At 47.3% G+C, this 12160-nt stretch overlaps 1 protein-coding gene across 2 annotated transcripts; it reads right to left on the bottom strand.

Annotated features, from left to right (window-relative positions):
* Nucleotides 1-320: 320 nt before the first annotated feature.
* PRPF3 (pre-mRNA processing factor 3) lies at nt 321-10732 on the bottom strand (the record flags this gene model as incomplete). Of its 2 annotated transcripts, none has more annotated exons than XM_079550925.1 (15): nt 321-521; nt 845-906; nt 1025-1108; nt 1555-1673; nt 1878-1991; nt 2483-2582; nt 2741-2884; nt 3169-3251; nt 3829-3995; nt 4688-4994; nt 5360-5580; nt 5690-5773; nt 6254-6400; nt 9601-9731; nt 10588-10732. In XM_079550925.1, the coding sequence occupies 15 exons, from the start codon at nt 10730-10732 to the stop codon at nt 375-377; spliced, it is 2055 nt and encodes a 684-aa protein (XP_079407051.1). In that variant the 3' UTR covers nt 321-374. The 2 variants fall into 2 exon arrangements, with proteins under 2 accessions (XP_079407051.1, XP_079407052.1); XM_079550926.1 differs by having other exon boundaries at nt 5360-5556.
* Between the last annotated feature and the right edge of the window lie 1428 nt (nt 10733-12160).

Here is a 12160-nt window from a genome sequence, read left to right as displayed (position 1 = left end):
CAAACACCAAGTGCTCCTCCTGCCCCACACCGACCCCGTGGTGCCCCCCCCACCTCCCAGGCCGTCGTACCTCGGGCTCCTGAGGGGTCAAAAACAACTTTTAGAAACAATTTCTCCCCCTCTGCTCCAAAACAATTCTTTCCAGAGGAGCTCAGAGACCCTACAGCACAGCCGGGCGGCAGCCAGCAGGTTTGCACCGGCACCTCCAGGAGCTGAATGTATCCAGGAAACAAATGTTAACTGATTCGTTTTAAAAAATATTTCTTTAATCATACTCGCTGTACTGCGGAGAGAGCGGAGGGGAGGAAGGGTTCGTCCAAGTTCCCACGAGGTATTGTTCTCAAACCAAGAGGGGTGCCGGGGCAGCAGCACCCTCAGTCTGTGGATTCCAGCACGGACTCGCTCAGAGCCAGGTCCCAGTAGTGCTCTGCTCCGTGCTTTTTAAAGTGCTCCCGTGCCATGTTTTCAGTGGGGCACTGCTTAAATTTCATTTCGCCAAAGCTGCGATCCTTTGCTGTGCCCTGGAAGAGAAAAGGGACTCATTTCAACAAGTCTGTGGGAGAAAGTAGCTGAAATAAAACTGAACGACTCGGGGGAACCTGAGAATAAATGTTTTTACAGGTTAGCAATCAATTAACCTGACTGTTGCAGAAGCATGGGTTACCAGCGTCCACTCTGTGCTGTGTAATTCTGCTATAGTTTAAGAAATGGTTACAGCTTCAGTCAGACCAGTACATTTCCATTTCACACAAAGCTGCAGAACGTCAGCCATTCTGTCAGGCAGGGTCAACTCGTGCCTTGCCTAAGCCCCCCGAACTCCCAGCAAACCAGAACTGCCACTCACCTCCCAAACCAGAGAGCATTTGTTTGTTTTCTTAACAGACTCCTCATCAGACTCGTCATCATCTGGAAAAACAACAACAACAAATTCTAGTCCTGCAGAATCCTCCACCACTGCTCCACCAGTCCAATGGCTACAACACGATCTGTTACCACCTCCTTCCCCACAGGGTCTTACACTTACCCTCTCCCTTGGTGTTTGATGTTTGTTCATCCCATTTTATTCGATGAAGCATAAGACGTTTGAATTTCTTCTGTGCTTTCGGGCCTGGGGAGAATTGAGACTCGCATTCACACAGTTCCATAACCTTCGTGCTTTAGGAGATTTTAAAAGGCAGCAGAACAACACCCACAAACACACAGCTAAGCCTTTCAGAGCATGCTCAGCTGATCAGACACAAGCAGAGCACAGCCAGGCCCTTCCAGCCAAACTGTGAGTAACTGCATTGGACTCTGAATGGATGCAATGATTTAAATCGAATGCATTTTCCATCAACATCAAACGTACTGTTTTTTTCCATCTGGCTTACAGTGCTCTCGTCTGTGCTCAGTACTAGCACCGTTAAAACCATAATGAAGGCAGTTTCAAAGTGCCTCCTCACTTCCTTGTTCTTCCGCAACCCTCTGGCTGTTATTTTCACACGCAGGTGATTTTTGCAAAAGCAAACTTTTGAACATTATGCCGCGACCAAAACCTGCCTCAGAAATCCTCACCTCCTTCTACCACGACCACGTTGACATCTTTGTGTAGCACCACCACGCCTGTTAAGTACAGCTGGCCAGCATTCGCCTCGATTTTGAATTTTTTTGCTGGATTGCTCAAGTTTCTGACCCTAAGGACAGGATAAAAAACAGCTGTTTGTGGAAGAACAGAGCTATTGTTCAAGATCTTGAAATTGATTTCTGCTCATCAATCTGTCAAGTAGGCCAAAGGACGCTCCTCTTCACAGCACGTGTTTCTACAGAGCATTTCGTGGGCCATTTACAAACTGACATAAGTACAAACATCCATCAAGAGCACACATCCCAGCACTCACCTATACACAGCTATGTGAACTCCCTGTGAAACATCTTCTTTCAGCTTTTTAATCTTCTTTGCTTTTCGTTGCTCTGCTGTCAGTTTCCTTGCGGCATTTGCTTCTTCGTGAGCTCTGGATACAAAAAGACACAGCAATAAGCAAAAACACAGCCTACAGTTTACCTGTTACCACACTGAAACAGATCCTTAAGTACAGAATGGATCCCAAAACAGCTCCAAATTCTACCCAGATTCCTGAATTGAGCACATGGGCTCTTTTAATTCAGTCACCAGTCCAATTCTTCCCTAAACGTGTTAATTGATAACAACCATCCTGTCAATCATCATCACAGGAGGAAACTCATTTAACACAGGGCACAAAGCCAATTTCCAATGCCAAAAATTGATCACTCAGACCCAAATCCCCACATGGGGCCTTGAGAGGTTCATTCAAGACAGTAGAAATAAACTGCAAGAGCAGCGCACACAAACACACATACAAATCAAACTGCTCTTGCTTTGCAACATCAGTTCTGGAACTTTCTTCTCTAGGAACAAATGCAGCACCACCACAAAGTCCATCCAGAAAAGACAAACAAAAAATCAGCACAGCGTGCCACCTACTTCTGTCTCTTTGCCATCTGTGCTCTAACGTGAGCTTCGACTTTTGTTGGGTCCTGAACAGCTTCCGTCCCCAATACTCGCATCAAGTTTGAAATTCTTACTGTAAGGAAGATGAGAGAACTGCCATATTTCACAGCAACACCCAGCATGTTCACAGGCTCACATGCACTCCTGCTGCAATTCCCAACCACGTTCACAGCTTGACAGCTAACGGCCTGCAGCAACCCAACTCCGCACGCTGCAGCTGTTTCTTCTTACCTTTGGGCTCTGGAGGTGGCATCAGGCCCAGCCTGACTTTTTCCTGCAGCTCCTTCTGGGCTTCTCTCCGAGTCTGTCGCCGTAACTTTTTCTGCTCTTTCTTAGTTAAATAAACACCCAAGGTCACTGGTGTGTCACTGTCCACTGCAAAGAGAAACAAGGCAAGATAAAAACAAACGTTATGCCAAGCTTTCTGAAAACTGGGCAGAGAGGCTCCCTTCCAATTCTGGCTGCTTTTGCAGAGCTTTCATATTTATTTTCATATGATCTCTTTACCTCACAGGGATAAGAGACACGCCAGTCAGCGCTAACTACAGCTTGGGGCAAGCGTGCTGGTTCACCTTGCCAAGTGTCAACATTCTGGAATATTTTGTACCTAGTCAACCAAATTGGGCAAAGTCTGAGACCAGAGTGCTACAGGGCAGTACCTGGTGGGTTAAGCTGTGCTGGGTGCTCCACGAGGTTTGTGATTCCAAAGTATTCATCTTTTTTTGAAGACGTTCCGCCTTTTCTAGAAAGGAGAGAGTTGGGCATCATTGCAAACCTCCCAGCCTGGATTCTTGCATTCCCTTAAACACAAGCCATGGAAAAAAAATAACACTTCCCTTGGACAAATCACGGCAGGTATTTGACATGCACAAACCTCTACCCAAAGCATAAAACAGAGGCATGCAGCACAGACGTGTTCCCCAGTGGAATATCCACACACATTTCAGTTAGGAGACAGGCTTGCCACAACTCCAATGAGATTTGTGAGTCAATTGCACTTGTGCTTGAGAAAGCACAACCAATGCAACCAACCTGGGGCCAAACCATCGCCCTGACTGCCAGGCAGCCAGCTGCTCAGTGCCTGCAGGAACGCTGTCTCCAAAAAAGAAGGGCAGCTGCCTACCAACACCCTTGGAGAGACCTGGGAGCAAACCCAGAGCCTGCCTGTATCTCAGAGACTGCGGCAGAATTCAATAGCACAAGCAGATGTGCCCAGCCTAATTTGCCACACTGCTCCACAGAGCCCCGTATGATCCCCAAGAAACTCCCAGTTTCCTCGTGCAGGAGACCAATCAAAGCCTGGTACACAAAACACTTACAGATCAAGGCCGTTAGGGATGATGTACGAGTCCCACCACTCAATCTCTGGGATCTCCCCTTCTTTCAGCTCCTTTTTAGGGGTAATAAGAGCCAACTTGGTAGAAGTGTGTATCCCTGTCTTTCTGGCGGCCTGAGAGATCTCTGCCTGCAGCTTTTCTAGTTGAGCCTGAGAACAAGGAGAGGAAAGTGGCACATAAAAGTCATTCTGAAATAGCACAACTTCAGGAAAAGCACAGTATGTAGGCATCTCCTCATCTGCAAATGTATATGCTTAAATCTGAAGCAAACCGCAGAGGAAACCTCACAAAACAAGATGATGAATCCAGTGCTTTTTCTAACAAACTTGCTACAAACTTGGTGTTATTACTGAGCCTTCTTGAAGCACGGAACGATCCCCAAATAATGCCTCTCTGGGCATCACCTCCCTGGGATTTCCTGTCTAATGAAGCTCTTCTCTCCCATTTTCCTCACAAACCTGGGCAGTTTACCAAGACTCTTTGAAATCTGCACCTCTAAGGTGATCACTTCTGTAGAAGGATGACTTGGCCACAGAACTATCTATTCCCTTCGGAATTTTTCAATCCTTTATCAAAAAAGCCAACAAACCAGAACAACAAACCACCAGATTTTGTCTTTTGTCAAGTGAGGAAGCGCCCTCCACAAATATATTCTTATTTGGAAGTCTGCCTTTTCAATATGAACGATGTTGACAGAAAAAGCAACGTGTGATTTTACCAAAAAGCTTCTTCCTCAAGTGAACACAGCTCCCTTCACATCCCAGGAGAGGAGAATCAACTCCCATCCTGAACCAAACCCTCATTTCTGTGCTGTCAGTTAGCATGGCAAGACCTCAAATACCTTCGTTCGCAACCTCTGGGCAATTTTCTCAAATTTGCCTTTTTCATGGAACTTAAAGGTGCGTTTCTGACGCTGGGCTGGGGTTATGGAGACCCGGGGGTCAAAGTAAGTGTTGGATTCCATATCTTCCGAGGGCTTTTCTTTAAGCTGTTGTTTGAACTGCTCTCTCTTCACAGCTCTGATGTTTGCTTTTAGGGTTGGCATGCGGTGAGTCAATTCAATCTCTTTACCAGTCGCATCAACAGTTCGGCCTTGTTCATCCAAGATCAGTGGCGTAGGCTTTGTCTGATCCTTCAATTCCACCTTCCTGGTGGCAAAACAAACACATTCAAGTGTGATTATAGCATTAATTCAAGGGAATTGAGAACCACATTCCCACCGTGAGCACCAGACCCATAACTTGTGAAAATTCTGTGAATGGCTTCCTTGTACTGCTCAGCTCTCAGCTTTATATGGCCAGAAAGGACCCGAATCTCACGTACAGAAGTTGAGCGTTTCTCAGGGAAGGAGTGACCTCCATTTCATCTCCGTAACACATTCTTTCCTTCAGCAGCCACTAAAGAGCTGCTACAACTGATGATGCACAGGGGAAACCCTTTGGCTACGCCCTCTATTAACACTCTGGAACCTCCACTGTCAGGATTAGCGTTCAGAACAACAGCAGCTACTCACGGCGGTGCGATCCCCATGGCGTGCAGATTGGCCAGCCCCACCATGTTGGCATTGCCAATAAGCCCTGGTTTCAAGGCCAGCTGAGCCTGAATTCGGGCCTGCAGCTCGGCAGCTTTCCTGGCCTTCTCAATGGCATCATTCATGAAGGTTGCTGCCTGGGAGGGCTGGATCGTGTTGCCGATGGGGAGACGTTCCGATTGGGATGAAGAAGAAATTTTTGGCTGTTGACAGAGAAATGACTTTTGTTACACAGCTGTTCTGATACCCCCAACACAGGTCAACACATCATAGCTGCGTGCTACAAAGCAGCCTGCTAACTCCAGCAGCTACCTGTGGTGTTGGAGGACTGATGAAGCTCAGCTGCTTTTTCCTCTCTTCGATCTGTCGGGTGGCTGCTTCCATCATCTGTTTGATCTGTGGAAACAAAATGGGATGGTGAATTTTTCTCCACTTGACTGGAAGGAGAGAAAGGATCACCAGCACCCTTTCACACCGCTTTACAGCTGCAAATGAGCTCAAGCCAGCTTAATGAGAATAGAACCGTATCAAGCTACTTTAATTGATGACTGCCAGCTGTAGTGAAGGAATCTAACAGTGCAGGCACTGTCTGCTAAGACTTTCTCCTCTTGGTTACTGCAGGTTATAAGAGAATATCCAGACTTTCACCAATTGAAGACTCCATGTTGTCATTAGCCCAGTGCACAAGAGGCAGTGAGCTCTGTGAAAAGAACACGGGCAGCAACTGCAGCAAACCAAGGATGGCCAAAAGCAGTTTGCCATCTGCTCGCACAGCTTGTGGATCCAGAGAAAACAAACATTACAATGTATCAGGATTCAAGATCTCAGCGCTGTTCTGGAGACAGAGCTGATGTAACACAGCCCAGTCAGACTGACCTGCAGCTTGGTCAGCATTCCAGGGCTTTCTGATGGCGGGCCTGGAATAACCTCAGGCTCATCCTCAACCTCCTCAAATCGTGGTATGCGCCGTTTCTTGACACCAGAAGATTCTTTGGATACCTCAGAGTCATCACCGAACACATCCTGAGGTAAAAGGAGAGAAAAACAAAGCTGATTAAAAGCTAAGAATTTCCATTGTGAACGCTCTTTCAGGACAAGAAAGCACCGTGAGAATTAAATCCAGCACTGAAAGGTCAGCACTGCACTGTGAGTTTGCAGGGTGGCACTCACAGGCTGCCCTAACTGGTAGTCCCACATCAAGCCTGTGCCCTGGTTCCTCGCAAGAGAAGCATCGATGATGATCCATCCAGCAGCTTAAAGGACAGCAGACCCTCCAGGGACACGCCTGTGTAAAAGCCATCATTGCTTTCTTCGGTGGTCATGGGATTTTGGGAATTGAGGAGATGTAAGATCTCACTCAGCTACTCAGAGAGATGGAGAAAGCCTGCACACAAGTTAGTGTGACCAGGCCCTAAGGGTGCCTGTATCTTCAGTCAACTTCAGAGGGGGTGAAAATGAAAGCTGCTCCATCCTATCGTGTTCTGACCAAAGGAAGAACAGAATCCCAGGCCCTGGAGGCAGGGACATACCTGCAGCATTTCCTCACAGCCTGACCCAGCAGGCTCCGGCTCTGAGCCAGATGCTGAGCTGCTTTTAAGAAGCACAGCTCAGAGAGCAAGTGGGGCACTGATCACATCATGGACTTGCATCAGGTGTCCGTCTCTCGAAACAAAAGTGTGCTTCACATAGAGCTCCGTGCTTGGGGAACTGGGGAAACGTGCCACTCAAGGGCTCCCCAGCTCGTGTGTTGGTGGTCATAGATTTCATTTGGTCAGTGCCTGTTTAAGTGAAGGCCAACTGGATTTGTCCATGCAATTGTGTTCCTGTACTGTGTGTGAGAGCATTATTGGAAATAAAAATATACAAACCGGTTGTAAGCGTTAGTTGAAATCCCTTCTTCACTATAATGGTTCATATTCTACAAGGACACATCCTCATCCAGACACAGGTACTTCTTGGAAAACCTACAAGTTCAAGAGAAAGGACTTGCCCATAGTATAAAGTGTGTAAACCATTACGTTTTAGTTCCTGAAACTTCCCAAGCAATGGCCTACCCCACGAGAGTTAACCAAAGAGAGAGAAGGAAGGTCAGCCAGAATGCTGAAGACAGCTAATATGACCAAGTAAGTAGCATCCTGAATTCATTCACCTCCTGATGCTACAGAGCTAAGTGCGTAAGTATAAATTCAACTCTGAAACCTGCAGTGGTGGTGGGAAAAGTCATTCTACACAGGATCAGGATCTGACAGCCTCACTCAACCACGTCGCTTTACAGCCGCGTGAGGACAGATCTTGAGGAAGGATCTCCAAGATGCAATTCCAGAAACAGAGGTTGATAAGAAAGCAGGCCGGATGCCTGTCTCCATATCAGGAGCCAAGAGATGAGGACAGCTCTGCTCTGCTGCAGCCCAGGCCTGCTTTGGGTCAGTTTAGAAGCCAAGAACACCATCAATCATCTGCGGTCACGGAGGACACCCACACAGATGCTGCACTGGAGAAAAGTCACCAACCCCACACCCAGCCACATCCCTGCCTCCGTGTGCAGCGTGAGACAGAGCGCCAGGCTGCAGCGGGACGCCGCTCCTCCCCTCCCTCTGTTCTGCAGTGCACCGGCCACAGGAAGGTGAGAGGACAAGACAGAGAGGACAAGACAGGGGGAAGCCAGGTGCAATAACGGGTAATTCTGAATTTCACTTCTGAAGAAGCGTGGGATCTGTGCGTGTCAGCAGTGCCACAGGATGGTACGAATCTCCCTACAACACCACGGCCTGAGGTCTGCCCACCACAGGGTACCACGCAGCAATGCAACGCGTGATGTTTCTCTCTGCCGCCTCCACAAGAGGGCAAAAGCAAAAGCATGGAGGGGGCACAGCTAGGAGAAAACAGCCTAGCCAAAATCTGGCTTTCGAGTGGTAGTGTTGCATGACAAGTGCGTGTGCTGGGCTAAAACCCAAACTGAAGTGGAACCACAGAACAGAAATATTTGGTAGATGCTTATTGGAACCACTGTTCTGATCAAGAAAGCTGCATAAAGCTGCAGTCCTTTAAGCTACAACATTCACTGGGACACCCGAAATCCAGACCTCTGCAGATCACTAAATGAAGTTGCACTGCTGCTGCTCAGGCTGCACTGAAACAGGCAGAATGGAAACTGCTTAAACACACTGCTCCTTAAAGGATGAATGTATCTGAGGTCTGCAGGAGGCCCTTCTCTGGCAGGTATTAAAACCTCCTCCAGAGAGTGAGAGAAAAAGCAACAGTTTCTAATAGCAAATGGGGAGCAAAGGCAGCTGTTTCCCCAACACATCTGAGGAGGGAAAAACTGAAATCTGAAAAGGATTATTGTAGATAACTGAGGTTAGGTGCCGACTAAACAAACTTACAGAGCAATACAGTTTACCATAACATAGGAACCTCAGAAAAAAAAAAGTCAAAGGAAACTTACTTTGTAAGCAGGGAGCAGCATGTAGAGTAGCCACTTTTAAACTCAGTATGCGAGTGATGAAAAAAATGGATTTCCAGAAGGTGGCCAGTAAAGTCTTCAAGAGAACAAAGGAGGTGAAAACAGGTTTGGATGCACGAGCCTTCCCCATCCCAGACAAGTGTTAGGTGGGAGAAACACCAGAGAGCTTCTACATCCCTGCTGTAATCAACCTTGTGCTAAGGTGAGGGAAAAGAGGTTGCCAACAATTGCCCTCTGTGGATTCCAGATGGAAAAGAGAAGGAAAACCCATCAGATCACTCACCACAGAAAGACCCATTCACTTGCAAAAGGGCACCATCCAGTGGCAGACTGAAATAGGCTCCTCAGAGCAAGGAAGAGGAACAAGAAGTTACTGTGAGGTGGGACAACTCTGCCCCAGGTTGTCAAGAGTCAGTACTGCCAAGTGCAACAGTGGTGAGTGGGAGAGGAAGCAGAGATGGAGCCCTGCTGTCTGAGTTACTTTGTTGACGAGCCTAGCAGAGATTGTTAAAGAAACCAAAAGCCCAGGCTTCCACCTTGGACACCACCAAGGACAGCATTCAGCTTCCTCATCAGAAGGTAAAGAGAACTGAAAGGTAAAGGCTCACACACTTCATCATGGAGAAGGGTCTTTTCTCTTGAACTTTAAGCATTACAAGATGTACCTCTCTGGAAGAGGAAAGTGTGACAGAGTACCAGTGCTGCCTCCAAAGCCACCGAACAACAGAAAACCACAATCAATAATCAGTCCTTGGCTCACCTTTAGCTCTCGCTTTCGATTCCGGTCACTGTTGGATTTTGAGTGCCTGGAGCTTCGCCCTTCCTCCACTGCTTCAAAGAGTTTGTCCACAAATCGCAGCGTGGAATCATCGAGAAAGGGCTTGAGATGGTCTGGGAAAGAAGAGGAGTTGTGTCAGTGGCAGAATTCGCTGCTCAGGATGAGTGGGAGAGCACAGAACTCACAGAGCCTTCTGCAGAGCCACAGAAAACTTTTAAAATGCAGCTTCAACCCAATTAATGCAGTGGAACCTGCAACCAGGGCTCAGGAAGCCTCTGGGATCTGCAGATGCTGACATCTGGAGTTAAGAAAAAGGGCAACAAAAGGACATCCTGCAGTAAGGAGTTTAAACTCGCTGTACTGGAGTCCAGACTTCCACTAGATAAAAAAAATAAGCACAATACAAAACAAACAAACAAAAAACCAACAGAGATTAAATTGTAATTTTAAATTCCTTTCGGTGAAAAAATAGATTTTAAATTCATTTTATCCCTTTCTGCAGTACATCCCAAAGCTTTTGAACTTGTCTCACCTGCACGTACTTACCTCTGCCTCATCGAGGCTGTCAGACATTATCCCTGTCACTGTGCAAAGAGGTGCACGTGAGCTCCAGGGTTTGGTTAGCTTTGGTTCTAAGCATAAAAGCTTGTGCTGAACGAATCTGCCTTCAGATCTACATGCATGGCATCCACCTCCCAAACACTGACAGCCTCGAGTGGCAACGAAACCACAACCTGCCATGCAGCTGAGCACCAGCAGCGCAAGCTCAGCCTCTCTGAGATGGAGGGAGAGAGCTTAAACTTGGTCTGAGGCTGCTTCAAGCACAACACAGTGACTAGAAACGGGTGATGCCAACACAGGCTCTTTCATTTCAGTACGTAACCCATTTCTTGTGTGTATGCTGTATAGGTTTCCTTCTGCCAAAGGGCCTGACTGCTTCTAACACAAGCTCAGGGTTGTGTGACATACCAGCTGCCTTCTTCTTGTCCATGCCCTTCCCAACGCAGTTCAGTGCTGCAGTGACCACAGTGGGCTCGGAGAAACCCAGCACTCTCTTCACTGTCTTCTCGATCCATGGTTTCAGCTCATCCAATTCCCTTTTGGAGAGCGACATTGCTGCTCGAAGCTGATCTCAGTTATCTTGCTTGTACCTGTGAAGAAAGCAAACAAGACAACCAGAGTTCAACAAAACAAAGACTGCTGGTATTTTGGTGCATTAAAGACAGAGCCTGAAGCTGGTGAAAACTCCTAGAGGTTATTTTCACTCCCTGATTTTTAAAACAAGCGCTAAAATTACGTGAGCAACACAGAGGTCTCAGGAGAACAGACAAGATGCAGCTTCCAACTGTGAGAAGAGAAACCCCGCTCACAGGTTTTGTGCAGATGGCCACAGTGAAGTCCAGAATCTCCTAAACCCCACCAGCACATAACCACCCTTCCCTTAAGGGAGCTGGGAGAACGCAAGGCAAGCATGTTCCAGTTGTTGTAAATCAGGACCCACTTCCACGCACAGTTTTCTCACAAACACAAGGAGAAAAGCTTGGCCTTGGTGCTGCTTCAGCCCTTGCTTTCTCCTGCTAACACAGCCTGGAGCAGCTACACGCACGCCAGCCCACTTACAGATGCTCCCCAAACCAATTTCAGGAACTTTTCATGCACAGCACCTGCTAAGCAACGCCTCAAACACATACAGCAACATCTTGATGGGTCACCCACTGGTTCTTCCCATTCCCACGAGCTTCCCAAACAACTCTCAGCACATTCCCAGCTCCTCGCTGCAGGCTGCCTCCCTGTAACGCCCAGGGAGAACTCAACAATCTCATTGAGGTCTACTGGTTCCTAACCACCAGCACACCCCTGACTGCCTCCGTGTTTGCTGCTTAAATGAAGCAGCAGATCAGCAATGCTGCCCTTCCCTGTTGGCTCTTTTTGAGCCCGATTCCAAATCATAGATTCAAGACAATAATTTCTCACCATTAATCATTAGTAGTTCTTTAACATAAGCTGCAACGAAGCGGATGCAATAATGTTTAATTACTCAGCCAGGCACTAATCTGATTTGGAAACCAAGTCTCCTTTATCTGGAAACAGGAGAAAATCTTCTTAAGGAAATATGTTTGACCTCAACATTTCTTGCCCCCAGGAAAAACCTGGCAGAGCCTTTACCTTAACCTAGGGCTACTTAAAATGAGAGCTAACAGCACCTAAAATGCAGTTATCACTCCTAAAACTGAGAACAAAGATCCTGGATGTGGTAACAAAGCGCTTCTCAAGTTAGAGACTGAAAAACAGCCGAGAGAAGCAAACCTACAGGTCTGAAAGAGCAACAAAAGGGGTGAAGCTTCAGCTGGAGAGCTCCTAATGACCCGCAGGGAGGAGGTTGGACACACCTTGCAGTCCTGCATTTTTGACAGTGGGGATCACTGAGATACATTAAAAAGCAGCATCGGATACAGCCCAAAGGAACATCATTACAGCATTTCATCATTAAGTCCAGACTTGGAAGCAAGTAATACTTCAGGGTGAAGTTAATTGAGAGTCA

Source organism: Tetrao urogallus (assembly GCF_951394365.1).
Source record: "Tetrao urogallus genome assembly, contig: SUPER_28_unloc_1, whole genome shotgun sequence".
In the NCBI taxonomy this organism is placed as follows: Eukaryota; Metazoa; Chordata; class Aves; order Galliformes; family Phasianidae; genus Tetrao; species Tetrao urogallus.
This window is presented reverse-complemented; position numbering and strand designations above follow the sequence as displayed.